The sequence below is a fragment of the Chrysochloris asiatica genome, unplaced genomic scaffold (assembly GCF_000296735.1).
Source record: "Chrysochloris asiatica unplaced genomic scaffold, ChrAsi1.0 scaffold00042, whole genome shotgun sequence".
Taxonomy (NCBI): domain Eukaryota; kingdom Metazoa; phylum Chordata; class Mammalia; order Afrosoricida; family Chrysochloridae; genus Chrysochloris; species Chrysochloris asiatica.
Genome location: NW_006408560.1, coordinates 21,441,629 through 21,462,041, shown reverse-complemented (window position 1 = coordinate 21,462,041; position 20,413 = coordinate 21,441,629). Strand labels below are relative to the sequence as shown.

At 47.3% G+C, this 20,413-nt stretch overlaps 1 protein-coding gene across 1 annotated transcript; it reads left to right on the top strand.

Moving 5' to 3' along the window:
- Positions 1-461: 461 nt before the first annotated feature.
- ARHGAP30 (Rho GTPase activating protein 30) lies at positions 462-19,862 on the top strand. The gene is made up of 15 exons (XM_006861765.1): positions 462-576; positions 7,534-7,636; positions 9,232-9,376; positions 10,426-10,508; positions 10,663-10,770; positions 11,310-11,437; positions 12,241-12,412; positions 12,492-12,595; positions 12,672-12,749; positions 13,576-13,986; positions 15,277-15,530; positions 15,623-17,195; positions 18,806-18,938; positions 19,262-19,510; positions 19,706-19,862. Exons 1-15 carry the CDS (start codon positions 480-482, stop codon positions 19,860-19,862), a joined length of 3,795 nt encoding a protein of 1,264 aa, XP_006861827.1. The 5' UTR covers positions 462-479.
- Positions 19,863-20,413: the final 551 nt, after the last annotated feature.

Below are 20,413 nucleotides of genomic sequence, written 5' to 3'. Positions count from 1 at the left end.
ACCCCAGGTGCCACTACCCCACCCCAGGGTTCTGACATCACCCCCTCTGGACCAATGAGTGCAGTCCCAGAAATGAGTGAGGATGTGAATGTCAGCTACCTCCCCCACCCAGGCCCTGTGGTTGCAAAGATGCTCTAACAGGAAGTGGGTTTGAGGAGCTGCACAGCTTCCTGCCCCTCCAACCCCTCCACCCCAAGGGCTGATTGGGGCGAGAAGGGCGAGTGCCAGTTCGGGCCACGAGACACAGCTTCTTGCCAGGGTCCTGGTAGCTTCCTCTTCCACAGCCACTTCCGCGTGGCCGGGGCCCCAGAGGCAGGAGCTTTGGCCGTTACCCAGGCCACCCTCCACCTCCAATTCTGAGCCCTGCCCCCCTGGGGCTGGGCCAAGCCCAGAGGTTGGCTTGGGATCCCATGGAGGACTGGTAGGGCAAAGGTCTTGGGGGACAGAGTTGGCTGGGCCAGAGCCCTGGGGCTCCGGCCATGAAGTCTCGGCAGAAAGGAAAGAAGAAGGGCAGCTCCAAGGAACGAGTGTTTGGGTGTGACCTACAGGAGCACTTGCAGCACTCAGGCCTAGAGGGTAAGGAGGCCAGCTCAAAGCTGCTGGTAGGTGGGGTGGGCGTGGGGGGGTGCTGGTAGATGGGGGGGCCATGAAGCTTCTCCAGCTGGATCTAACGCCAGGAGCAAAAGCAATTTCTGGATACACCTGGGATAGGGGCAGTAGCCCAAAGTCACCATCCAAGAGGCTGATGGGTGGCAAGGCAGGAAATGCGGCTTGTGAAGTGAAGACAACAGGGTAGTTCCCTGGCGGAACTGCCCGGGGATGGGGCAGCTGAGGAGATGGGGCTGGAGTACTGAAAGAACACTGAAACCCAAGAGAGGTGGAAGAGTGGAAGTAGGGGAAAAGAAGACTAAGGACTAGAGAGGGAGTTGGGATGGGGACAGAGGAAAAGTGGCCAGGGAGCAATGGACAATCCTTGGGGCAGAATGAAAGGAGACCGGAGAATGGTCCCAGGAGAGTCTGAGGATGGCACTTGGAGAGGATGGGAGTTTCCTAGTTGGAAAAGAGAATCCATGAACCAGATTACAGGCTCTAGCCCCTCTCTGTAGTCTTGTGGCCCACAGGTAAGAATCTGGGGTGGGGCTAGCCACCTCCCCAGTTGATCCTCTGGTTCTCCTGTGCAAAAGAGAAAGAGGTTCAAAGTGGAGGGGGAGGGGGAGAAACTGTTGAAATGGGGAACATGGGGAGAGTAAAATAAATGGCTAGATAACCAGGTTAGAAGAGGGCATGGAAAGTGCAAACGAGGGTGGGCGTGAAATTTATCTATGGAGCTTGTCCAGCTCTCTTCTTGAGTTGCCTTGGACTGGGCTAGGAAGCCAGTAGGACCAGAGACCTCACAGAATATACAACTGTTTCTAGCATGGAGTAGTCACTCAACATTTATTGAGTTGACTTAAAATTGAACCCATGTATCCTGCAGCCCAGCCCAGCTTGTTTTTGGCATTTTGAGCTCCTCCCAGAGAAGAGCATGATTCTTTCCCCAACACCCCACCCCAATCTGTCATTTCCTCTTTGTCCCTTCTTCTGCTCTGGGACTGTAGAGCCTGTAGTGGAGGGAGGGCGGTGGTGGTTCCCAGCTCATTTCCTGCTCCCAGCCCCGCCCCTGCCTCCCCAGACACCTCCTTCCCTTTTTGTCCTCCCCTGAAAGGGCCCCCATCCCCATTGGCCTCCAGTAAAGGGAAACCCCAACCCAAAAGAGTCTTACACAGTCCACGTGGGGCTGCTCTGAGCCTTCCTCTCCTGAGTGGGCAGATGAACCTGGTTAACAATCCTTAACAAAGGATTTCTCTTGAGAGTGATGATTGTTAGCCAAGAGTAACATTAATTAATTGGGCCAATATTTTTCTTTCAGCTCTTTGCGCTGGCACTGCCCTTCCCTATAACCCACCCAGCAGCCCTATCTTAAAACTCTGAACCCTCAGTCAGCAAGACCCCAGTCATTTAACCCTCCTGGTCTCCATCAGCATTCCCAGCAGGGGACGGGTGGCAATACACATCTGGTTGCTGGATCTGGACCCTAGATGAATCCCACAGTTAAGTTAGAGAGAAGTGCCCCCTGCCTTCACCAGAACTTTACTTAAGCCCAATGGTGGAGTGATCTTGGGCATTAGAGCATTACTCACAGTCCCCTTCAGTATCCTTCCTCACATCTGGCATTAAAAATTGGAGAGTAGAGGAACAGACAGAGGTTGGTAATGACTTTCCTTGTTAATCTAAGACTCAGCAAGAAAATGAAAGATCAAGTCAGTGGGTACGTGTGTATCAGGTCAATTTATCCTCTCTGACTGTTGGTTTCTATCTCGTCCCTTGCCCCATCTCAGTTCCCTTTTCTTACTCTTTGCCCCAGGTAGGTCTCTTCTTTCTCTAAGCCCTGTATGTATTGACTTCTTCCTGTTCCTAATTGTTATATCTTTACTCCCTTGTTCAAATTTCTAATTCTTCAGGCCCCTAAGCTTAGGATCTTCCTATTAACTCAATCCAGTTCCTTGACATCTTCAGCCCTTTGACTCCAGCACCCCAACCTTATCTTTTAACTTTTATCTCTGACCTTGATCGCCTTGATTCTCCCATCTCTCTAACCCCTGTTTCTCTTCCTCCATCTCTCTGACATATTTCCTCCATGGCTCTGACTCCTTGGGCTCTTGAATTCCTTCTTTAAGGGCCTTCTCAGAAGGTTCAAAACCAACAAAGAAGAACAGGATGGGGAACACCTAGTTTGGTTGTCTTTCATGGAAAAGAACCTGGGGTTTTTAGGTGACAAGATGATTCTTTATGAGTCAACAGAGTAATGCAGCAGTCAAAAGAGTTGGTGTATGTAGCCTTAGGCATCCAAGAGTAGAGGAATAGCTCATACATGGAGCAGTGTACCCCATCTCTTCATTCAATTCTGGGGACCCAAGCCTGGAGAAGCCTGTCAAATGGGAGCAGGTCTTGACATGATGTTGCACTGCAGGACCAGGACTAGTGTGATGCAAGAGAAGTACCTAGGATGCAAGATTTTAGAAGCTCTTAATTTTAGGGTCATGCAAGTGACTTAGGGTCTTCATTTTTAAGGAGACACTTATTCTTAAGAGTATGCAAGTAGAATTGGCACTTGGGCAGCCCTAAGAGTGAGTGCTTCCTTAAATTTTGCACCCCGGGTGCCTTCCTTGTCTCATCCTAGTCTTGGCTTTGGTATGTAGGAAGACAAAGGGTCTGGAAACCAGGTCACATGTGGAGGGTTTAAATGTAGTAGTTGATGGATTTATTATTTATTTCATGTTATGCATTTCTAGCTCACTTTATTCCATAGGGAACTTGGGGTGACTTTCAAAACCCAAAACTTTACAAAAGATAGAATAAATGACTGAAAGAATTGGGCTGATGGAAAAACAAGAGTAAGATCAGCATCCAGAAATGCACGTCAGTTGGTTCTATATGGTCCCTGGAGATGGACTCAGAGATTCCTAGTGGTTAAAATTAAGAGATAAACATAACCAGGTTCAAGATCCAGAAGGCCCATAACGGAAGGAAAATTTAAAAAGAATGGCTCAGGAGAAATAGCTTTTTCTGACACTGAGATCGGAGAGAAATTGCTCTGATAGGTTCCTGTTAACAGAAGCCAATGTTTTGCGTAGACAATCTTGTAGTTGTTGTTGTTAAGTGCTGTGGAGTCTATTCCAACTCATAGCAAACCTGTGCAGGGTTTCCAAGGAGCAGCTGGTGGGTTTGAACTGCTGACCTTACGGTTCATAGTCCGGTGCTGATCCTACAGTACCAGACAATATTCTCTATTTAATCCCCAAGGGATGCAGCTGATTCTCATAAGTGATTTAGTAATTTATTGAGTTGTTTAACAAACATTTATTGTTCAACACCTGCTGCATTTCAACACTGGTAAAAACTAGGGAAAAGGTTCCTATTTGTCAGAAGTATAAATACAAAATAAACTAATTGTAACAAAGTGCAATAAGTACTATAATATGGAAATTAGTAAAGGGTTTGAGGTATGTTTTGAAGAAAGCTTAGGAGTTCACCAGGCAGTGTCAGAGGAGAAGGTGTTCCTGGCAAGGGAATAGCATGCACTTTGGTACCACGCTGGCTCATAGATTAGCAAAAGACTGAGTCATGGGATTTGCAGCGGGGATCCATCGGAGCTGAGGCTGGAATGGTGACTGAACCTGGTTTGTGAAGGACCTTGTATGTCACATGAGGGGTTTATATTTTATCTGTATGGTAAACAGTGAGGATTAGGGTGGGGTGGAGCAGAGTGTGTTTGCATCAACTAATTTAAATCAAATAATTTAAAGGTATGTGCTTTGGAAAGATAATTGTGTGGCTTTGACACATGGTTTTGAGGACCTACATATGTGAAAGGAAACCTTGAAGGTACAAACTGAAAGTTTGGCAGTTTGAGCCCATCGAGCGGCTCCATGGGAGAAAGACCTGTTTCTCTGAAGATTATAGCCAAGAAAAGCCTATGTGGCAGTTGGGTTGATATGAATAAAAAATGACTCAATAGCACTGAAGGACAACACCATGTCTGAGAGGAGGACCTGTATGGCACTGAGTAAGTGCTTGGCTACTAAACAAAAGGCTGGTGATTAACATCCTGTGTGGCACTGTGGGTTAGTCCACAGGATTGCAAAATTGGTTTGAATCGCAAGGTTGGTGGTTCAAGCTCACTAGTTGCTCCTTGGAAATCCTACATAGGGTTGGAACCTACCTGACAACAATGGAGTAGGGATGGGGGAAGATCCAGCCTACGGGCCGTATAAGGTCTCTGAAATCATTTGGTCTGGCCCTGACAAAGCAACCACAGTTTCAGCCATCATATTATAGCAGACCAATTTTTAAGTTGATAATTTTGTATGGCCCTCGAATGATGTTAGAAATATCCAAATTGTCCTTAGCAGAAAAAAGGTTCCCACTCCTGACCTAGAGGAAGAAAAGATTTGCCTGGAGATTTGCTTCTGAAACGTTGTTGTGTTCTGTCTAGTTAATTCCAACTCAGTGACTTTATAGTTACAGCCATTTATATAGACCATGTCAGGTTATCCAATAAACAAAGTAAGTGTGGGGCTTACTTGTGCTTACTTATTAATCTATAGTGAACAGTTTCACATTTTTTCACCACATCAAAGATTCTGCTTCTAAGTCTGGTTAGCATCGGTCTGTCTCCCAACCCACAGTACTTTCCTATAGGATCAAAGCCTCTTTTCAAAATTATAAACCCTGACAGGGATGGAGTACCCAGTAAGCAAGGTAAGCTTCTTTACTAATATATAGTGAAGAGTTTCATATGGTTTTCACCACATGTGAAGAAGCCTATGTGAAATTATTTACTACAGATTAGTGGTGTAAGCACAAGTAGGTCTGTGCTTACCTTGCTTATTGGGTAATCCACCCTGCCTCTAGAACACAATCTACTCTGAAACACATGGCTGTCTCCATGAGTCAAAATCAACTAGATGACATCTGTGTTGTGTTTTTATGGTACCATGTGGGAGACCCGAATCAGATAATGTGCTCCTGCTGTGTGCTATCAAGTTGATTCCAACTCATAGTGACCTTGTGTAGGGTTCCAAGGCTGTAAATCTTTATGGGAGCAGAAAGCCTCATTTTCCTTCCAGGGGTTGACTGGTGGATTCAAACTGCTGACCTTGTAGTTAGCAGCCTAATGTATAACTCACTATGCTACCTGGGCTCCTTATCAGATAATATAAGCAATACCAAAGTGGATCATACTTAAATCTTATTAAGGATCTTATAATTAAGGAGCTCTGGTAGCGTAGTGGTTACGAATCGGGCTGCTAACCTCAGGATCATCAGTTTGAAACTACCAGCTGTTCCGTGGGAGAAAGATGAGGCTTTCTGCTCCCATAAAGATTTACAGCCTCGGAAAGAAACCCTGTACAGGGTCGCTATGAGTCGGAACCGATTCCACAGCACACAACAACAACAACAATAATCTAGTAACAGAGAAAGAAGGACCAGGGTTTGGTGGAATATAGCTTTTTAGCTTCTTGAATTTTAATCCGGGTGCTGCTGTTGTTGTTGTTAAATGCCCTTGAGTAGGTTCCAACTCATAGCAACAGCGTTTCCAAGGAGTGGCTGGTGGCTTTGAACCACCAACCTCTTGGTTAGCAGGCCAGTGTTTATCTTACAGTGTTACACCAGAACTCCTGATGTTTTATTTCTTTGATCCTTGGTTTTCTTATTTGTAAAATGGGACTTCTTGTTGTTAAGTGCTCTTGAGTTGGTTCCAATTCATAGCAACCCTGTATAGGATATCCAAGGAGCAGCTGGTGGGTTTAAACTGCTGGTCTTGTGGTTCACAGTCCAGTGTTGAATCTTTAGCGCCACACCAGGAGTCCAAAGTGGAACTGTTGTTAAGTACCGTGGAGTCTATTCTGACTCATAGTGACCCTGTATAGGGTTTCCAAGGAGCGGCTGGTGAGCTTGAACAGTCAACCTTGTGGTTCAAACCAACTTTAAAGTTCAGTGCATAAGCCCACAATGCCACACCATGAGTCCAAAATGGGACTAGAATACCTAATTTACAGAACTGTATGACAGAACATATCTAAAGCAGTTAGCCAGGACTGGGCACACAGGTACTTTTACCCCATTGAGTTAACATATTTGAAGGTCTTTCATTATTTTGTGTACCTTCAGAGAATGGAGTTACTTACCGAAGTGTGAATTTACTTACCAAAGGTAGTGCTTCTAAGTAATTGGCCTCATCAGCCCTTTTCCATTTTGATTCTGACAACTCATTTTTCCCTATCTTAAGTAGAATGTTAGGCAAATACACTCTCAAGACTAGTCCTTTACCATGCCTCCCTTTCCAAATAGATTTCTGATCCTTTAAAAACTGGGAAGCAGCAATCAATAATGAAACCAGCTGCCATGAAGTTGATGCCAACTCATGGCAATCTCTTGTGTGTCAGAGTAAATTGTGCTCCATAGAGTTTCAAGGCCAGATGTCTCTGTGTGGACTCTAGCCTCCAACTTTTCAGTTAGCAGCTAAGTGTGTTAAATGTTTGCAGCATCCAGGGATTCTAGTAGTTACAGATAGACAAATTTTAGTTCAATAAAATGTAGAACTTTCTCACAAAGGAATGGGCTGTCTGGAGAGGATTTAAGTTCCCCCAGAACTGGAAGGGTTTATGTGAGAATCTAGTCCTGGTGTAGGATAAGCAGTGGACTGCTAACCTCAAGCTAACTGCAAGGTTGGCAGTTCAAACCTACTAGCTGCTCTTTAGAAACCCTATACAGGGTCGCTGTGAGTCAGAACTCACTTGATGATACTTAACAACAGGACCCAGTGTGTAAAACTGTCCTAGAGGGGTTGGTGGCATAATCAGGGAGAATCTTCCCAGAAGTTTATTCTATAAACTTCACCCCCAATCTCCCCAGCACCCTTCCCTGGTGCCCCCATATATCAGACCCACTGACTTGATTTCTCTGTCTCTGCCCCATCTATGTCCCCAGTGCCTCAGGTGCTAAGAAGCTGTGCAGAGTTTGTGGAAGAGTATGGAGTGGTAGATGGGATCTATCGCCTCTCAGGGGTCTCCTCCAACATCCAGAAGCTCCGGTGAGTCAGGCAGAGCTGGGAGGGCTTTGAGGCCAGCAGGCCAGGGAACCAGAGGACCATACTGGAGGGTGCTGGGGAGAGCAGAGAGGAAGGGAAATATGTTGGGGAAGAAGGAAACAGATGGTAGGCATTGTCTTAGGGAAGAGCCCTAGAATCTCCTTAGGTAAGAAAGATTGAGATGCTTTCACCCTCTGGCAGCCCAGCATACACACATACACATTGAGCCATCTTTAAAAAACAAAACAAAAAACTAACTAATTTGGTTATAATTCATATACCTTGAAATTCATCATTATAAAATATACAATTCATTGATTTTTAGTATATTCACAAGACTGTGCAACTGTCACCACTCTCTAATTCCAGAAGCTTTTCATAACAACTAACAGAAATCCCATAGCCATTAGCAGTTGCTCCCCATTTCCTCCTTCCCCCAGCCTCTGGTAACAATTAATCTTCTTTGTTTCCATTTGTCTACTCTGGACATTTCATATAAATATAGTATTACACAATATATAGCCTTTTGTATCTAAATTCTTTTACTTACCAAATGTTTCCAAGGTTCATTTTTTATGGCCAGATAATATTCCATTGTACATCTATACCATTAGTTGGTAGAAATTTGAGTTGTTTCCACTTTTTGATTATTATGAATACTCCTGCTATTTTTTTTTTTTTTTTTTTTAACTTTTTTAGGTATAGACCTACCAATAGACTGGTGGGTCATGTGGTAATTCTAAATTTAACTTTTTGAGGAATTGCTAAACTCTTTTCTACAGTGGCTATAATTATAAAATTATACATTTTATAATTCCACCAGCAATGCATAAGGGTTCTAATTTCTCTGCATCCCCACCAACACTTGTTATCTGTCTTTTTGTTTACTATCATTTTAGTGGGTATGAGTAGTATTGTATTGTGGTTCTGATTTGCATTTTCCTAATATTAATGATGCTGAGCATCTCTTCAGATGCTTATTGGCTATTTGTGTATCTTCTTTAGAAATGTCTACTCAAACTCTTTACCCACTTCTTAATTGGGTTATTTGTCTTTTTATTGTTGGATTATAAGAGATCTTTATATATTCTGTATACTTGATCCTTATCAGATACATGATTTGCTAATATTTTCTGTGAGTTGTCTTTTTACTTTCTTAGTAGTGCCCTTTGACCACCAAAAGTTTAAAATTTTGATGAAGTCTAATTTATCTTTTTTTTCTTTGGTTGCTTGGACTTTTGGTATCATTTCCAGGAAATTATTACCTAATCTATGGTTATGAAGATTTACTCATTTTCTTCTAAGAATTATACATACCCAAAACACTCACTTATACTGTCTCCTACTCACATACCTCTACTCACATCTCCTTGACATATATTTATGGGCAGGACTCTTGCCCATACACTGACCCATCTTCACACCAAAAGCTCTTCTACACATACAGTGCTTAATATTGCTGCTTCAGACATCTATATGCCCCATAATTTCCTTCTAACTCCTGATTATATTGACCCACAGCCCCACCTGGAGCCCAATTCTATAGCTCCTACCTCTTCCCAACCCCTACCACTCCTGACCACTTTGCACTTCCCCAGGCAGGAGTTTGAGGCAGAGCGGAAGCCAGACCTGCGGCGGGATGTTTACCTCCAGGACATTCATTGTGTCTCCTCCTTGTGCAAGGCCTATTTCAGAGAACTTCCAGACCCCCTGCTCACTTACCGGCTCTATGACAAGTTTGCTGTGAGTTGAGAAGATGGGGTATAGAAGAAGGGGCTCAGGTGCTACTTTGGTTTTGACATCCCCTGTATGTTAGATACCAGCCTATTGATATTGAGTGATAGATCACAATAAAGCATTACTGAGGAAAGGCATCTCCACCCTAATCTCTCCACCCTGCTACCTCTACCCTCCTTTTGTCCCTCTTCTCTTCACTCTCCCTCCATCATGGCCTTTCCCTTTCAGGCCAGCAGATTGCCCAGGACCACCCAGGTGGTGGCACTTGGGGAGAGTAGAGGCAGAGTGGCAAAGCTAGACAATCTTTTAGGAATTACCTAGAGCAAAACCCCCCCTGTGTTTAAGAGAATGAGAACACTTTTAAGAAATCAAAGCTCTTCCAAGGCTGTCTATCAATTATAATTCTTTCTCGCTGTCATCAAACCGATTCTGACTCATAATGACCCTCTATAGGGTTTCTGAGGCTGTAAATCTTCACAGGAATAGAAAGCCTCATCTTTCTCCTGCGGAGCAGCTGCCATGATCATTTGGTGAACATAAATTGAATGGGACAACATGTTTCCAAGGAGCAGGTTTGAACTGCTGACCTTGTGATTAGCAGCCCAGTGCTTATCCTGCAGCACCACACCAGGGCTCTTTTAAAATAAGTTGCGTTTTATTAAGCACAATTGTATGAAGAGAACCTGAAGACTGGGTTGGGTGGGTGCAGATGTCCCTGAATAGCTTGAAAGAGCTCTGCAGTCCTGGTGGTACCCATGTAATGGGATCCACTGATGTAGTCCAGCACTAAAACTTTACCAGTGAGGACACAGGCTCAGAGAATGTGTGAGTTACCCAGGGTACCACAGCTATTAAGTGGCACCGCTGAGAATCAGCCACAGGTTGTAAACCCTCGATTCTGAACTCTCCCGACTGTGCGGGTCTGCTTCAGAAGATCTGTCGGGAAGTGAAGGGTGGAACACAGATTGTTTGAGTTTGGCTTGCAGCTCTGAGGAGTGAGCAAGGGCATTGCTGGGTCACTGATTCCTGCTTTTCGTACCCTTCCTCATAATCAGGAGGCCGTGGCAGTGCAGATGGAGCCTGAGCGCTTGGTCAAGATCTTAGAGGTGCTTCGAGAGCTCCCTATTCCAAACTACAGGTGTGTAGGGTTCCACTACTCCCACCTGATGGTTCTGACTCCCCACCACACACAGCCCAGGCTCTCTCTCCACCAGAGGCCTTGATCTGCCCCTCCCCTCCCAGTTCTAGGCCCCAGTCTTGCTAGGTTCTTGTTAAATGTCTCCTTTCTGCAGGACCCTGGAGTTCCTCATGAGACACTTGGTGCATATGGCCTCATTCAGCGGTCAGACCAACATGCACGCCCGCAACCTGGCCATTGTATGGGCCCCCAATCTGCTCAGGTAGGAATGCAGATGAGCATGTGTGTGGGATCCTTGGAGAGACTAGCTGTGGGATGGGATATGGGTGCATGGGCACACTGAAAGAGGACTGTGAAGTCTTAAGGAGCCCACTGAGAAACAGGAAGGTTCAGGGTTGCGTTGAGTGGGATGGGGCCCATCCACAGCCACGTTGAGTCCCTTCTCTGTGTTCGAGTACAGGGCCTTTATGTTTTCCAACACTTTATCACTGAGCTCAGAAACGGAAACATGGTAGGTGGTGGCTAAATATTTGTTGAGCAAATGTCTTAAAATCTATTGGATGATTGACTGGCATGCCACTCAGCACGGAGCCAGACAAGCTATGCGAAGTCCTGTAGCTCATTATAAACCAGGCATGTTGGGTTTGCAAAGGAAGCAGAGGTCAGTCCTGTGGAAGATGTGGCACTGAGACTTGAATCGTGTATATGATTTAAGAGGTAGAGATGGCGTTAAGGGCAGCATCCAGGGGAAATGAATCCGAAGGAAAAGGGCTGAAGCACAGTGACTTTATCTCTCCACAGATCGAAGGACATAGAGGCCTCGGGCTTCAATGGGACAGCCGCCTTCATGGAAGTGCGTGTGCAGTCCATCGTCGTGGAGTTCATCCTCACACATGTGGAGCAGCTCTTCGGGGGTGCTGCCCTCCCTGGTCAGCGTCCTTCTGCACACCACACCACCACTTTCTGCCTGGGGGGGTCATGTCAGAGTTAGAGAGGGACTCAAAGATGAACTATTCTAGTCTTTCCATTTTGTAGATAAGGAAACAGAGTCCAGGCATACAGAGGAAATGTTGCTTAATATCACATGGAGAAGACCTTGTAGAGGTAAAGACACAGTTAAGATTTGAGCAGGGAGCCCTGGTATGGCATTGTAGGTTAACGTGCTGGGCTGCAAAGTCAGTTTGAACCACAAGGTTGGTGGTTCAAACTCACCAGCCACTCCTCAGAAACCCTACACAGGCTTGCTATGAGTCGGAGCTGACTCAACAGCACTTAAGAACAACAACATTCTATTCTTGGAGTCCTGGTGTGATGCTATAGGATAAACATTGGACTGCTAAATACAAGGTTGGCAATTCAAACCCACCAGTGGCTCCACAGAAACCCTATACTATACAGGGTAGCTATGAGTCGGTACCGACTTGACGGCACTAACAATTCTACTCTCAGTCCAGGTGTAGCCTGAACTCTCATTCGCCAGCCTGGCCCCTAAAGCTAGTGACTGTTCATTCTTACCCCCAGCCCACCAGGACAATGTCCTGGGATCTCCTGGCCACCTCCGTCCCAGAGGGCCTTCCCTCGAAGGCCTTGGAGGGCCTTATCCCTGGGTGTATACTTGAGTGTATATCCAGTCTGGAAGATAGCAACGGGAACTGGGCAATGAAAGGCTAGGTGCCTGGGGTCCCTTTCTAGTCTTTTTGTGACTAGCCAATTTACTGTTTTTCCCCTCTAGGTGGTGAAGTGGAGGGTGGATGGCGCTCGCTTCCAGGGGTCCGGGCATCGAACAGCCCTGAGGACTTTATGCCCAGGTGCCTGCCCTACCACTTGCCTAGCATCTTACAGGCTGGTGACGGCCCTCCACAGATCCGACCCTACCACACGATCATTGAGATTGCTGAGCACAAGTAAGACTTCTTTCCTGCGCCCTCCTCCCCTACATTGACCACCAGCTCCATGTCCCAATTATTTCCCCATTCCCTGCAGGAGGAAGGGGTCTTTGAAGGTCAGGAAATGGAGATCCATCTTCAATCTGGGTCGTTCTGGCCATGAGACAAAGCGTAAACTTCCACGAGGGGGTGAGGACAGGGGTAAGTCTGGGGAAATGTGGGACAAACTCTGCTGATGAAAGAAAGGCCCTGGCTCTAAGCACACTCCATCTTGCAGAGGACAAGTCTGATAAGGGGACATTACGGCCAGCCAAGAGCATGGACTCACTGAGTGCTGCGACTGGACTCATTGATGGTGAGTGCCGGTGTGCACTTGTGTACATTTGTATGTGTGTGTTGTGTGACCAGCAACAAGGGTCTATGTGCATGGGTCTACATATACATGTCTGGAAATGTATCTACAAGGGAATAACAGTGTTATGGCTGAGACCACAGGTTGTGCATTCCTCTATGTATGTCTGTACATTTGGCCACCTGTGGTCGATGATTTAAAAAATATTTAATGAGGCAGAATGTTCCCTGGTAGCCGGGATGACTAGACTTTGTCTCTCATACTTTGGACATATTGTCTGAAAGGACCAGTCCTAGAGAAGGATATCATGTTTGGTAAAATGCCAGGGTGGAGAAAAAGAGGAAGACCTCCAACAAGATGGATTGGCACAGTGGCAGCAGTAATGGGCTCAAACATAGCAATGATTGTGAGGTTGCAGCAGGACCTGTTCTATTGTACACAGGGTAGCTGTGAGTCAATACTGACTTGATGGCATCTGCTAACAACAACATGATAATTTCTATTCCAGTCATTGTATTGGATGTTGGAGTTGAAGTGGTGAGCCTATAGCCTATGTGTGTTCATATGAGTATCTGTACATAGTTTTTGCAAATGAAAGGGAAGTATGTGTGTGGCAGTGATGACCTAGGTTACTGTGTCTATAGGAAAGGGAAGGGGTCTTATAGGTATGTGCATGTCGTGTGAACTGCGTTATACTGGCTGGCTGGAGAGTTTGCAGTAGTGGCAGACAGAAGTTGGGCCTGTAACCAGGAACATTTTCCAGAGTCTTCCTTAGACAACCCCTTGCAGCTGCTGCTATTGCCTACCTAGTCCTTTCTCTCTTCCACAGAGTCAGAGGGAATGATGAGACCCAGCAGTCCCCGGCCAAGCCCACTACTGCCTGGGAACTTGGAAACCAATTCTGTGGAGGCAGCAGAGGGCGATCAAGAGCCTGAGGAGGAGACACTGGGTGGCACGAACTCTGAGCCAGGCACCCCACGAGTTGGGCGGTCAACAGCCCGGGCTGGTGGCACCAGCCGTGCAGAACGCTGTGCTGGTGTCCACATCTCAGACCCCTACAATGTCAATCTCCCCCTACACATCACCTCTATCCTCAACGTACCCCCAAACATCATCTCTAATGTGTCCTTGGCCAGGCTCACCCGTGGCCTTGAATGCCCTGCCCTACAACACCGGCCAAGTCCTTCCTCTGGCCCTGGCCCCAGCCTCCCAGGTGAGGAGCCAGGGACTGCCCAGCACTGTGAAAGGGGACTGGAAAACTAGGCTGAAAGCTCTGATGCTGAGATCTTCCCTGAGAAAATCAGAGGCCTCAATTTGGTGTTGTTGCCTTCAATTGCCTCTCTGGGTTTGGGGTTGGTGTAATCTAGTAATACTATCATGTGTGAAATCTATGTGGAGAAGATCTCTGGTACTCTTCAGATGTATCAGACACAGAACAGGGATTACTAAGTATCAGTGTAGGAATATATAATAGATGACAAAATTAATAATAGTAACACATAATATTTGTTGAGGGCTCACATGTGCCAAGTGCTGTGTTGAGTGTTTTCTAGTCATTGTTGTTGTTACTAAATGCTGTTGAGTCGATTCTGACTCATAATGACCCTGTATAGGGCTTCTGAGGAGAGGATGGTAAGTCTGAATCATTGACCTTGCAGTTACAAACAAACCTTGCAGTCCAGTGCTTATCTTAAAGTGCCACACCAGGGCTCCAGTTCATTTAAATTTCTCATTTATATTATAGTAGTAGATTCTGCTTAACTTAGGTTAAGTAATTTGTTATTAATATAGACAAGAAGTGGCAGAGGTGGAATTTGATCTTTGTTCTGATTTCAGTCCCTAAAGTGGCACTAATGAGAAGTATGAAGGCAGCATGGGACTCCTGGTATGGCGCTGTGGTCTGTGAACCACAAGTTCAGCAGTAAGCTGCTCCTTGGAAACTTTATACAGGGTCACTATGTGTTGGAACCGACTCCACAGAACAACAAGAAGGCAGCATAGTATAGTGGGTAAAAGTGTGGGTTATAGAGTTAAGTAGACTTGGTTTGCCACTGATTGGCTGTGTGATCTTGGATAAATTGTTTAGTATTTCAAAGCCTCAGTTTTCTCATATGTAAAATAGGGATAATGTCCTACATAATAGAGTTGTTTTGCAAGGAAAATAAGACAATGTGTTATAAAATGCACCTGGGGGAGCTTAATAAAAGTAGCTCCAAGTCAACAGACAAAGGCGCTCTGATAGCTAACCTCTAGGTCAGCAGCTGGAAACTACCAGCAGTTCCACTGGAGAAAGAGGAGGCTTTTTGCTCCCATATAGGATCGCTATAAGTTGGAACCAACTTCATGGCACATAACCACCACCACCACCAAGTCAGTAGACAAGGATATTGGTCTGAGAAGAGCAGTCATGTGGGTTAGCTATGCTGAGAGAATTGGGCCCATATTGTATTACTGCTAAGAAGACCCACATTGGAAAGGGTCGGGGCTGGCCTGGATCTTTGGAATTCTAAGACTATCTCTCCAACAACAGATGAGAAGTCGGAGGCAAGTCCAGCACTAAGTCCCTTAACTGAATCAGGCCCAGAGGATGTGCCCCATGCCCTGGAAGATTCTCTGTCCCAAGAGGTGCAAGATTCCTTTTCCTTCCTAGAGGATTCAAGCAGCTCAGAGCCTGAGGGGGCAGAAGATGGGGAGGTGACTGAGGCAGGAGCGGCAGCCTTCTCCCCTGGGGAGGATGACCCTGGGATGGGCTACCTGGAGGAACTCCTGAGAGCTGGGCCTCAGGTAAGGAGGAGCTGTGCTGGGCGTGGGGGGCAGTATGGGGTCTGAGAGTGAACAGGACCACTTGGTCCTGAGCCACAATTCTGTGCCTACAGGTAGAGGAGTTCTCTGTGGAGCCACCCCTAGATGATCTCTCTCTGGATGAGGCACAGTTTGTCCTGGCTCCCAGCTGCTGCTCCATGGACTTTGCTGGCCCCAGGCCTGAAGCAGAGGAAGAAAGTGGGGAGGAAGTCTTCCTAAGTGCCTTTGATGACCTAAGTCCCCTTCTGGAGCCCAAACCCCCAACCTGGGAAGGTCTAGGGAGTCTGGAGAAAGAGGCATCAGGGCAGGTTGAGGGAGAACAGGCATGTTGGGAAGTTGGGGAAAACAAGGAGGCTGAATCTGGAAACAAATGGGACATCAGGGAGGAGGCCGAGGGGAGTCCAGAAACTAATGCAAACATTGGAGAGTCGGCTGAGGAAGGAGTAGAAGCTGAAGGAGGCCAAGATATGATGGTCAGTTTGAGAGAACAGGGTAGGGAAGAGAATGAGCCCACACAAGAGAAATCCAAATGTCTGAGTGAAGCTGAGAGTATGGAAGAGGTACAGGGTGTGACAGAAACAGGAGGAGAGCAGAATAAAGACAAAGAGAAGGAAAGAAAGGAAGATGCTGAGGGTGGGGAAGAGACCCAGGTAGAAATTGGAAAGGACGCAGAGTATGGGACTAGTGAACACCAAGATGCTGAGGAGAGCTGGGAAATTGTATATAAACAAGAGGCTGAGGGAGACAGAGAAGACGATGTCAAAGTACAGGAGGCAAGAGAAGACCAAGAAAATGGTGAAGACAACAGAATCCCAGAAGCCGCAGTTGCAGGAGGAGCACGGGAAGTCAGCAAGGAACGAGAGAGTGGGGATGGAGAGGCTGAGGGAGACCAGAGAGATGGAGATGATCATTTTGAAGAGGGCTCCCTTCCTGAAGGGTCAGGTGGCGAGTCCCTGGAGACTGACAGTGCCAAAGAAGGCAATGCCCAGTCCTCTGAGGGGGAACAGGCAACCTCACAGCCACTGAGGCCAGAGGAGACAGAGCCTGAGAGACAATTCAATGCCGAGGGCTGTGATCAGTGCCCCTGTCCCTCTAGCTTAGCTGGCTGTGGTGTGGGCATGCGATTGGCTTCCACCCTGGTTCAGGTTCAACAGGTCCGCTCTGTGCCTGTGGTGCCCCCCAAGCCACAATTTGCCAAGATGCCCAGTTCACTGTGTAGCAAGATCCATGTGGCACCTGCAAACCCATGTCCAAGGCCTGGCCGGCTTGATGGGACTCCTGGGGAAAGGGCTTGGGTGTCCCGAGCCTCCCGCTCCTCCTGGAGGAATGGGGGTAGTCTTTCCTTTGATGCTGCTGTGGCCCTTGCCCGGGAACGCCAGAGGACTGAGGCTCAGGGAGTTCGAAGGACCCAGACTTGTACTGGAGGTGAGGACTATAGCCTCATCCCAAGAACCAGCCCTTGTAGCATGATCCCTGCCCATTCTCATCGGCCCCTTAGCTTCCTGGAGCACCCATCCGAAGGCACGGAAGGATCTGGAACCCGGAGTCGCCTCAGTCTGCCTTCCAGAGAACTCCAGCCCCCTGAGCCCCTTACGCCCCCCCAACGCCGATCGTATGCATTTGAAACACAGGTGAATCCTAGGAAAGGTGAACTGTGATTAGGACCAGAGCACTGGGCAAAGTCAGCTATCTTGAATCTCCAGCGCCTCTGACCAGCTGTAGCACCTAATTCTAGAGGCTTTGGCCTCCTGTTTCTTTTGACCTGAGGAAGTCACAGGTTGGTTTGTTTACTTGAGTTTGTCTAAGATAGAAAAGCATGTATCCCTTAGGAGGTTCCTAAGAATGTTGCCAAGATCCTGTTCCCAGGGAGTGGGGTTATTAGCTAAAGGGAACATAGGTAGGTAGAAAACGTAAGCTTTTCAAAATAAAGAGTGGAGAGGGAATTCCATCCAGCTAAATTACTGTTCTCTGAGGCTATGAAGCTTCATGGAAACCTAAGGTGAATGGGGGAGGACAGGACTAAATCAGAGCCCCGACACACAAACACTTTTGTGCTGTCCACCACTGTTCAGTTCCTGGACCCTTGAGAGCTTCCTGATCTTCCGAACTTCAGATTAGTGAAGAACTCGTCTAAGAGATTATTTTAAGACTTCAGTGTTGGTTGGAAAGATTGATCTTTCCACTTCCTCCACTCTGCAATCCAATCTGAAAGGAGGGGCTCTTTGGCCGTTCCTTTTCTCTTTAGAATACCTTTCTCCTATCTTAGGAAAGGAAATAAAGTCACTTCCAGTAAGGAGAGGTGTCTAAGAATAAAAGTTGTATTTTTACAAGTAAACAATGTGGAGTTCATTATTCTTACAAAAGTCGTGGGCGGTAAGTATCATCTCTTCATATGTTTGGGCAGACATCTTTTCAATTTGCAGTTTGAATGTTCTTCCTCAGATGTTGTCATGGAGACCTGTGGCTAGAAACTAGAGCTGAGTTCACGGTGGTCAGGAAAAGGGGAAGAGAAATTTATATTTACATAATGCTCATTCTGTACCAGTAACTGAACTAGGTGTTTTATGTGCATAGACTTTATGCCTTTACTATTTTAAAAACCCACTAACAGTTCTGTTGAGTCCTGGTGTGGTGCTGTGGGTTAATGCTCCAGACTACAAAGTCGTTTGAACTGCAAGGTGGGCGGTTCTAGCTCACCAGCTGCTCCTTGGAAACGCTATACATGGTCTCTATGGGTCGGAACCGACTTGATGGCAGTTAATAACGAAACAGTTCTGTTAAAGTTGATACTGGTATTTACATTTTGCAGATGAGGGAACTAAGACTCGATTAAATTATCAAGTTTGCCAAAGATCTTAGAGGTAATAAAGGGCAAAGGTGGGTAGGAGAGTGGGTTTTGTCTTGTCCAGAGCCTGAACTCTTCACATTGAGGAGGTCAGGACTAGTTTCTAACTAAAAAAATCCCTCTCACAGAAACCGAAGCCTTAGGGTCTTTAGGTAAAGGGGCGGCTGACGCTAATACAAAAGAATTTAAGTCCAGTAAGCTTAGTCTTCCGGTAAGAAATACTTCACTAGATGCCCTGATCCAAGATGGCCTCCCAAACCACCTTATTAATGATGGCGTCTCGATCGGACGGTCCTCCCTGACCTAAGTGGGCTTCCTCACTCCCGTTTCCAGATACTAAAAATTGTCCTGCCCAGTACAAAGATAGTAGTACAAATCACTCGTTCCCCCCACGCCCCCACTCTTGCTGAAGGCAGTTTCGACTTCGTCGTCATTCCAGCAGGCGGCAGGAAATTGTATCTTTCCGGCCCAGCCACATCCCAGACACCACCCAATCCTGCAGCCCTGACCAAGGGAGCTAACGGAAGTGGGGTGGATCACGGTCGGTAAGCAGCCTGGGCGGGTCGAGAGAAACACTTCCGCCCCTCACCAACATGGCCGCGGGTTGGGAGTGCGCATGAGCAGCTGCCCATGGCGATACTCTGGACAGGAGGGGAGAACACGGTCGGGTAAAAGCAGCGGCTGAGGCGGCCTGACAGGGTGAGTACAGGACTTGGCAGGCGTCGGGAGAATGGAAGGTCCGGCAAGGCAGGGCAGCTTTGATTTGGTTTTAGTTTTCTGCGTTAGGAAACTGTTGGGTAAGAAACCTTTGTTTTGGGAGCGGGGGCCGCGCCTGCTTCTTTCTCTTCTGTCCCCTTTGTGGGCCGAGCTCGCTCTCTGCCCCCGAGCGGCGCACGCCCCCGCCCTCCTGCAATGCCGGACCGCGGGCCTCTGTCGGGGGCGCCGAGCGGCCGTGTCTCGGGCGGGGACGGCTGGGCCCGCGGAGCCCCAGCGCTTTTCCCTACCTCCTGTGCGGAGCCGCCGGAGCGCGGGGTGTGCGCGAGGGGCCTGGCGGGTCACGGCCTGGGGGCTGGTACTCGCGCTTGTCGGGCGCTCAGTCCTGGCTGGTCGGCCTTCAGTGAGACGCCGTATTCCCAGGCCAGATTCCTGCGCCCGACTTCTTTCGGGACTTGCTGCTCCCTCGCTTTGTGTCCCGACTTAGGAAGGGATTTCGCTGGTGTCTCCTCGTCTGAGCAGGCACGCCACAACACCCTCGCCCTCTTCCGTGTCGCACACCCTTAAAGCTCAGGAAATGCTTCCTGCTGTCCTACAGAGATTTCACCCCGCAGCCTGATCCCGTTGCCCGGCGTCGGCCCCGGCTGACAGCTGCGGATGATAGGGATGCTTGCGCCCTGCCCTCTCTTTCATTGCTACTAAAGCGCCGCAAGGCTGGGAGGGCCACCTCCTCCGCAGAGGCAGGTGGTCCCTAAACAGTAGGTGGTCCCCAAATACTTCACTTAAAAGCCGGGGTCCCCTTGCATTGTTACTTCCTCTGGCAGTTTCACTTTCAGTTCCTTTAAAAAAAACCGAATTGTTGACACTTTTCCTTTGACACTTACTTCACTTTCCAAGGTTCTTCTGCTAAAGATTCTCCTTAGGTAGGGGAGGGTTTAGGTTTCCGGTAAGTTATGGGAAGAGACGAAGAGACGCTACAAAATATCTTACTTGTTTCTTGTTGGGATTATCTTCTTGGCTTGAAGCACTGTGTTACTGTTTCTTCCTGGAAGCATTCGCCTGCTCAACCCTTTGTTTTTCCAGCCCTCTAACTGGGTGTCAGGGTCCTTAGGCTGGCATCTTTTGGATGGGTGCCACCCCCATTGTCTGTTCTTCAGAATTCTGAGTTTTCAGCTTTTTTTCTTATAGCAGAGCCTCAGTTGGTTTGGGGTAGTCATAGCAACATGTTAGCAGATGCGTTGCTTTACAGGGAGGCTTGGGGGAAAAATAGGTCTTAAAGATGTTGCATTTGAGTGTTAGAATGTCT

Coding starts and splice junctions, on each gene's coding strand:
- ARHGAP30 (XM_006861765.1), top strand. CDS start 480: ATGAAGTCTCGGCAGAAAGGAAAGAAGAAGGGCAGCTCCAAGGAACGA. Junction 12,596..12,671: donor ACGAGGGGGTGAGGACAGGG/GTAAGTCTGGGG, acceptor TCCATCTTGCAG/AGGACAAGTCTGATAAGGGG. Junction 17,196..18,805: donor ACAGGTGAATCCTAGGAAAG/GTGAACTGTGAT, acceptor CTCTTGCTGAAG/GCAGTTTCGACTTCGTCGTC.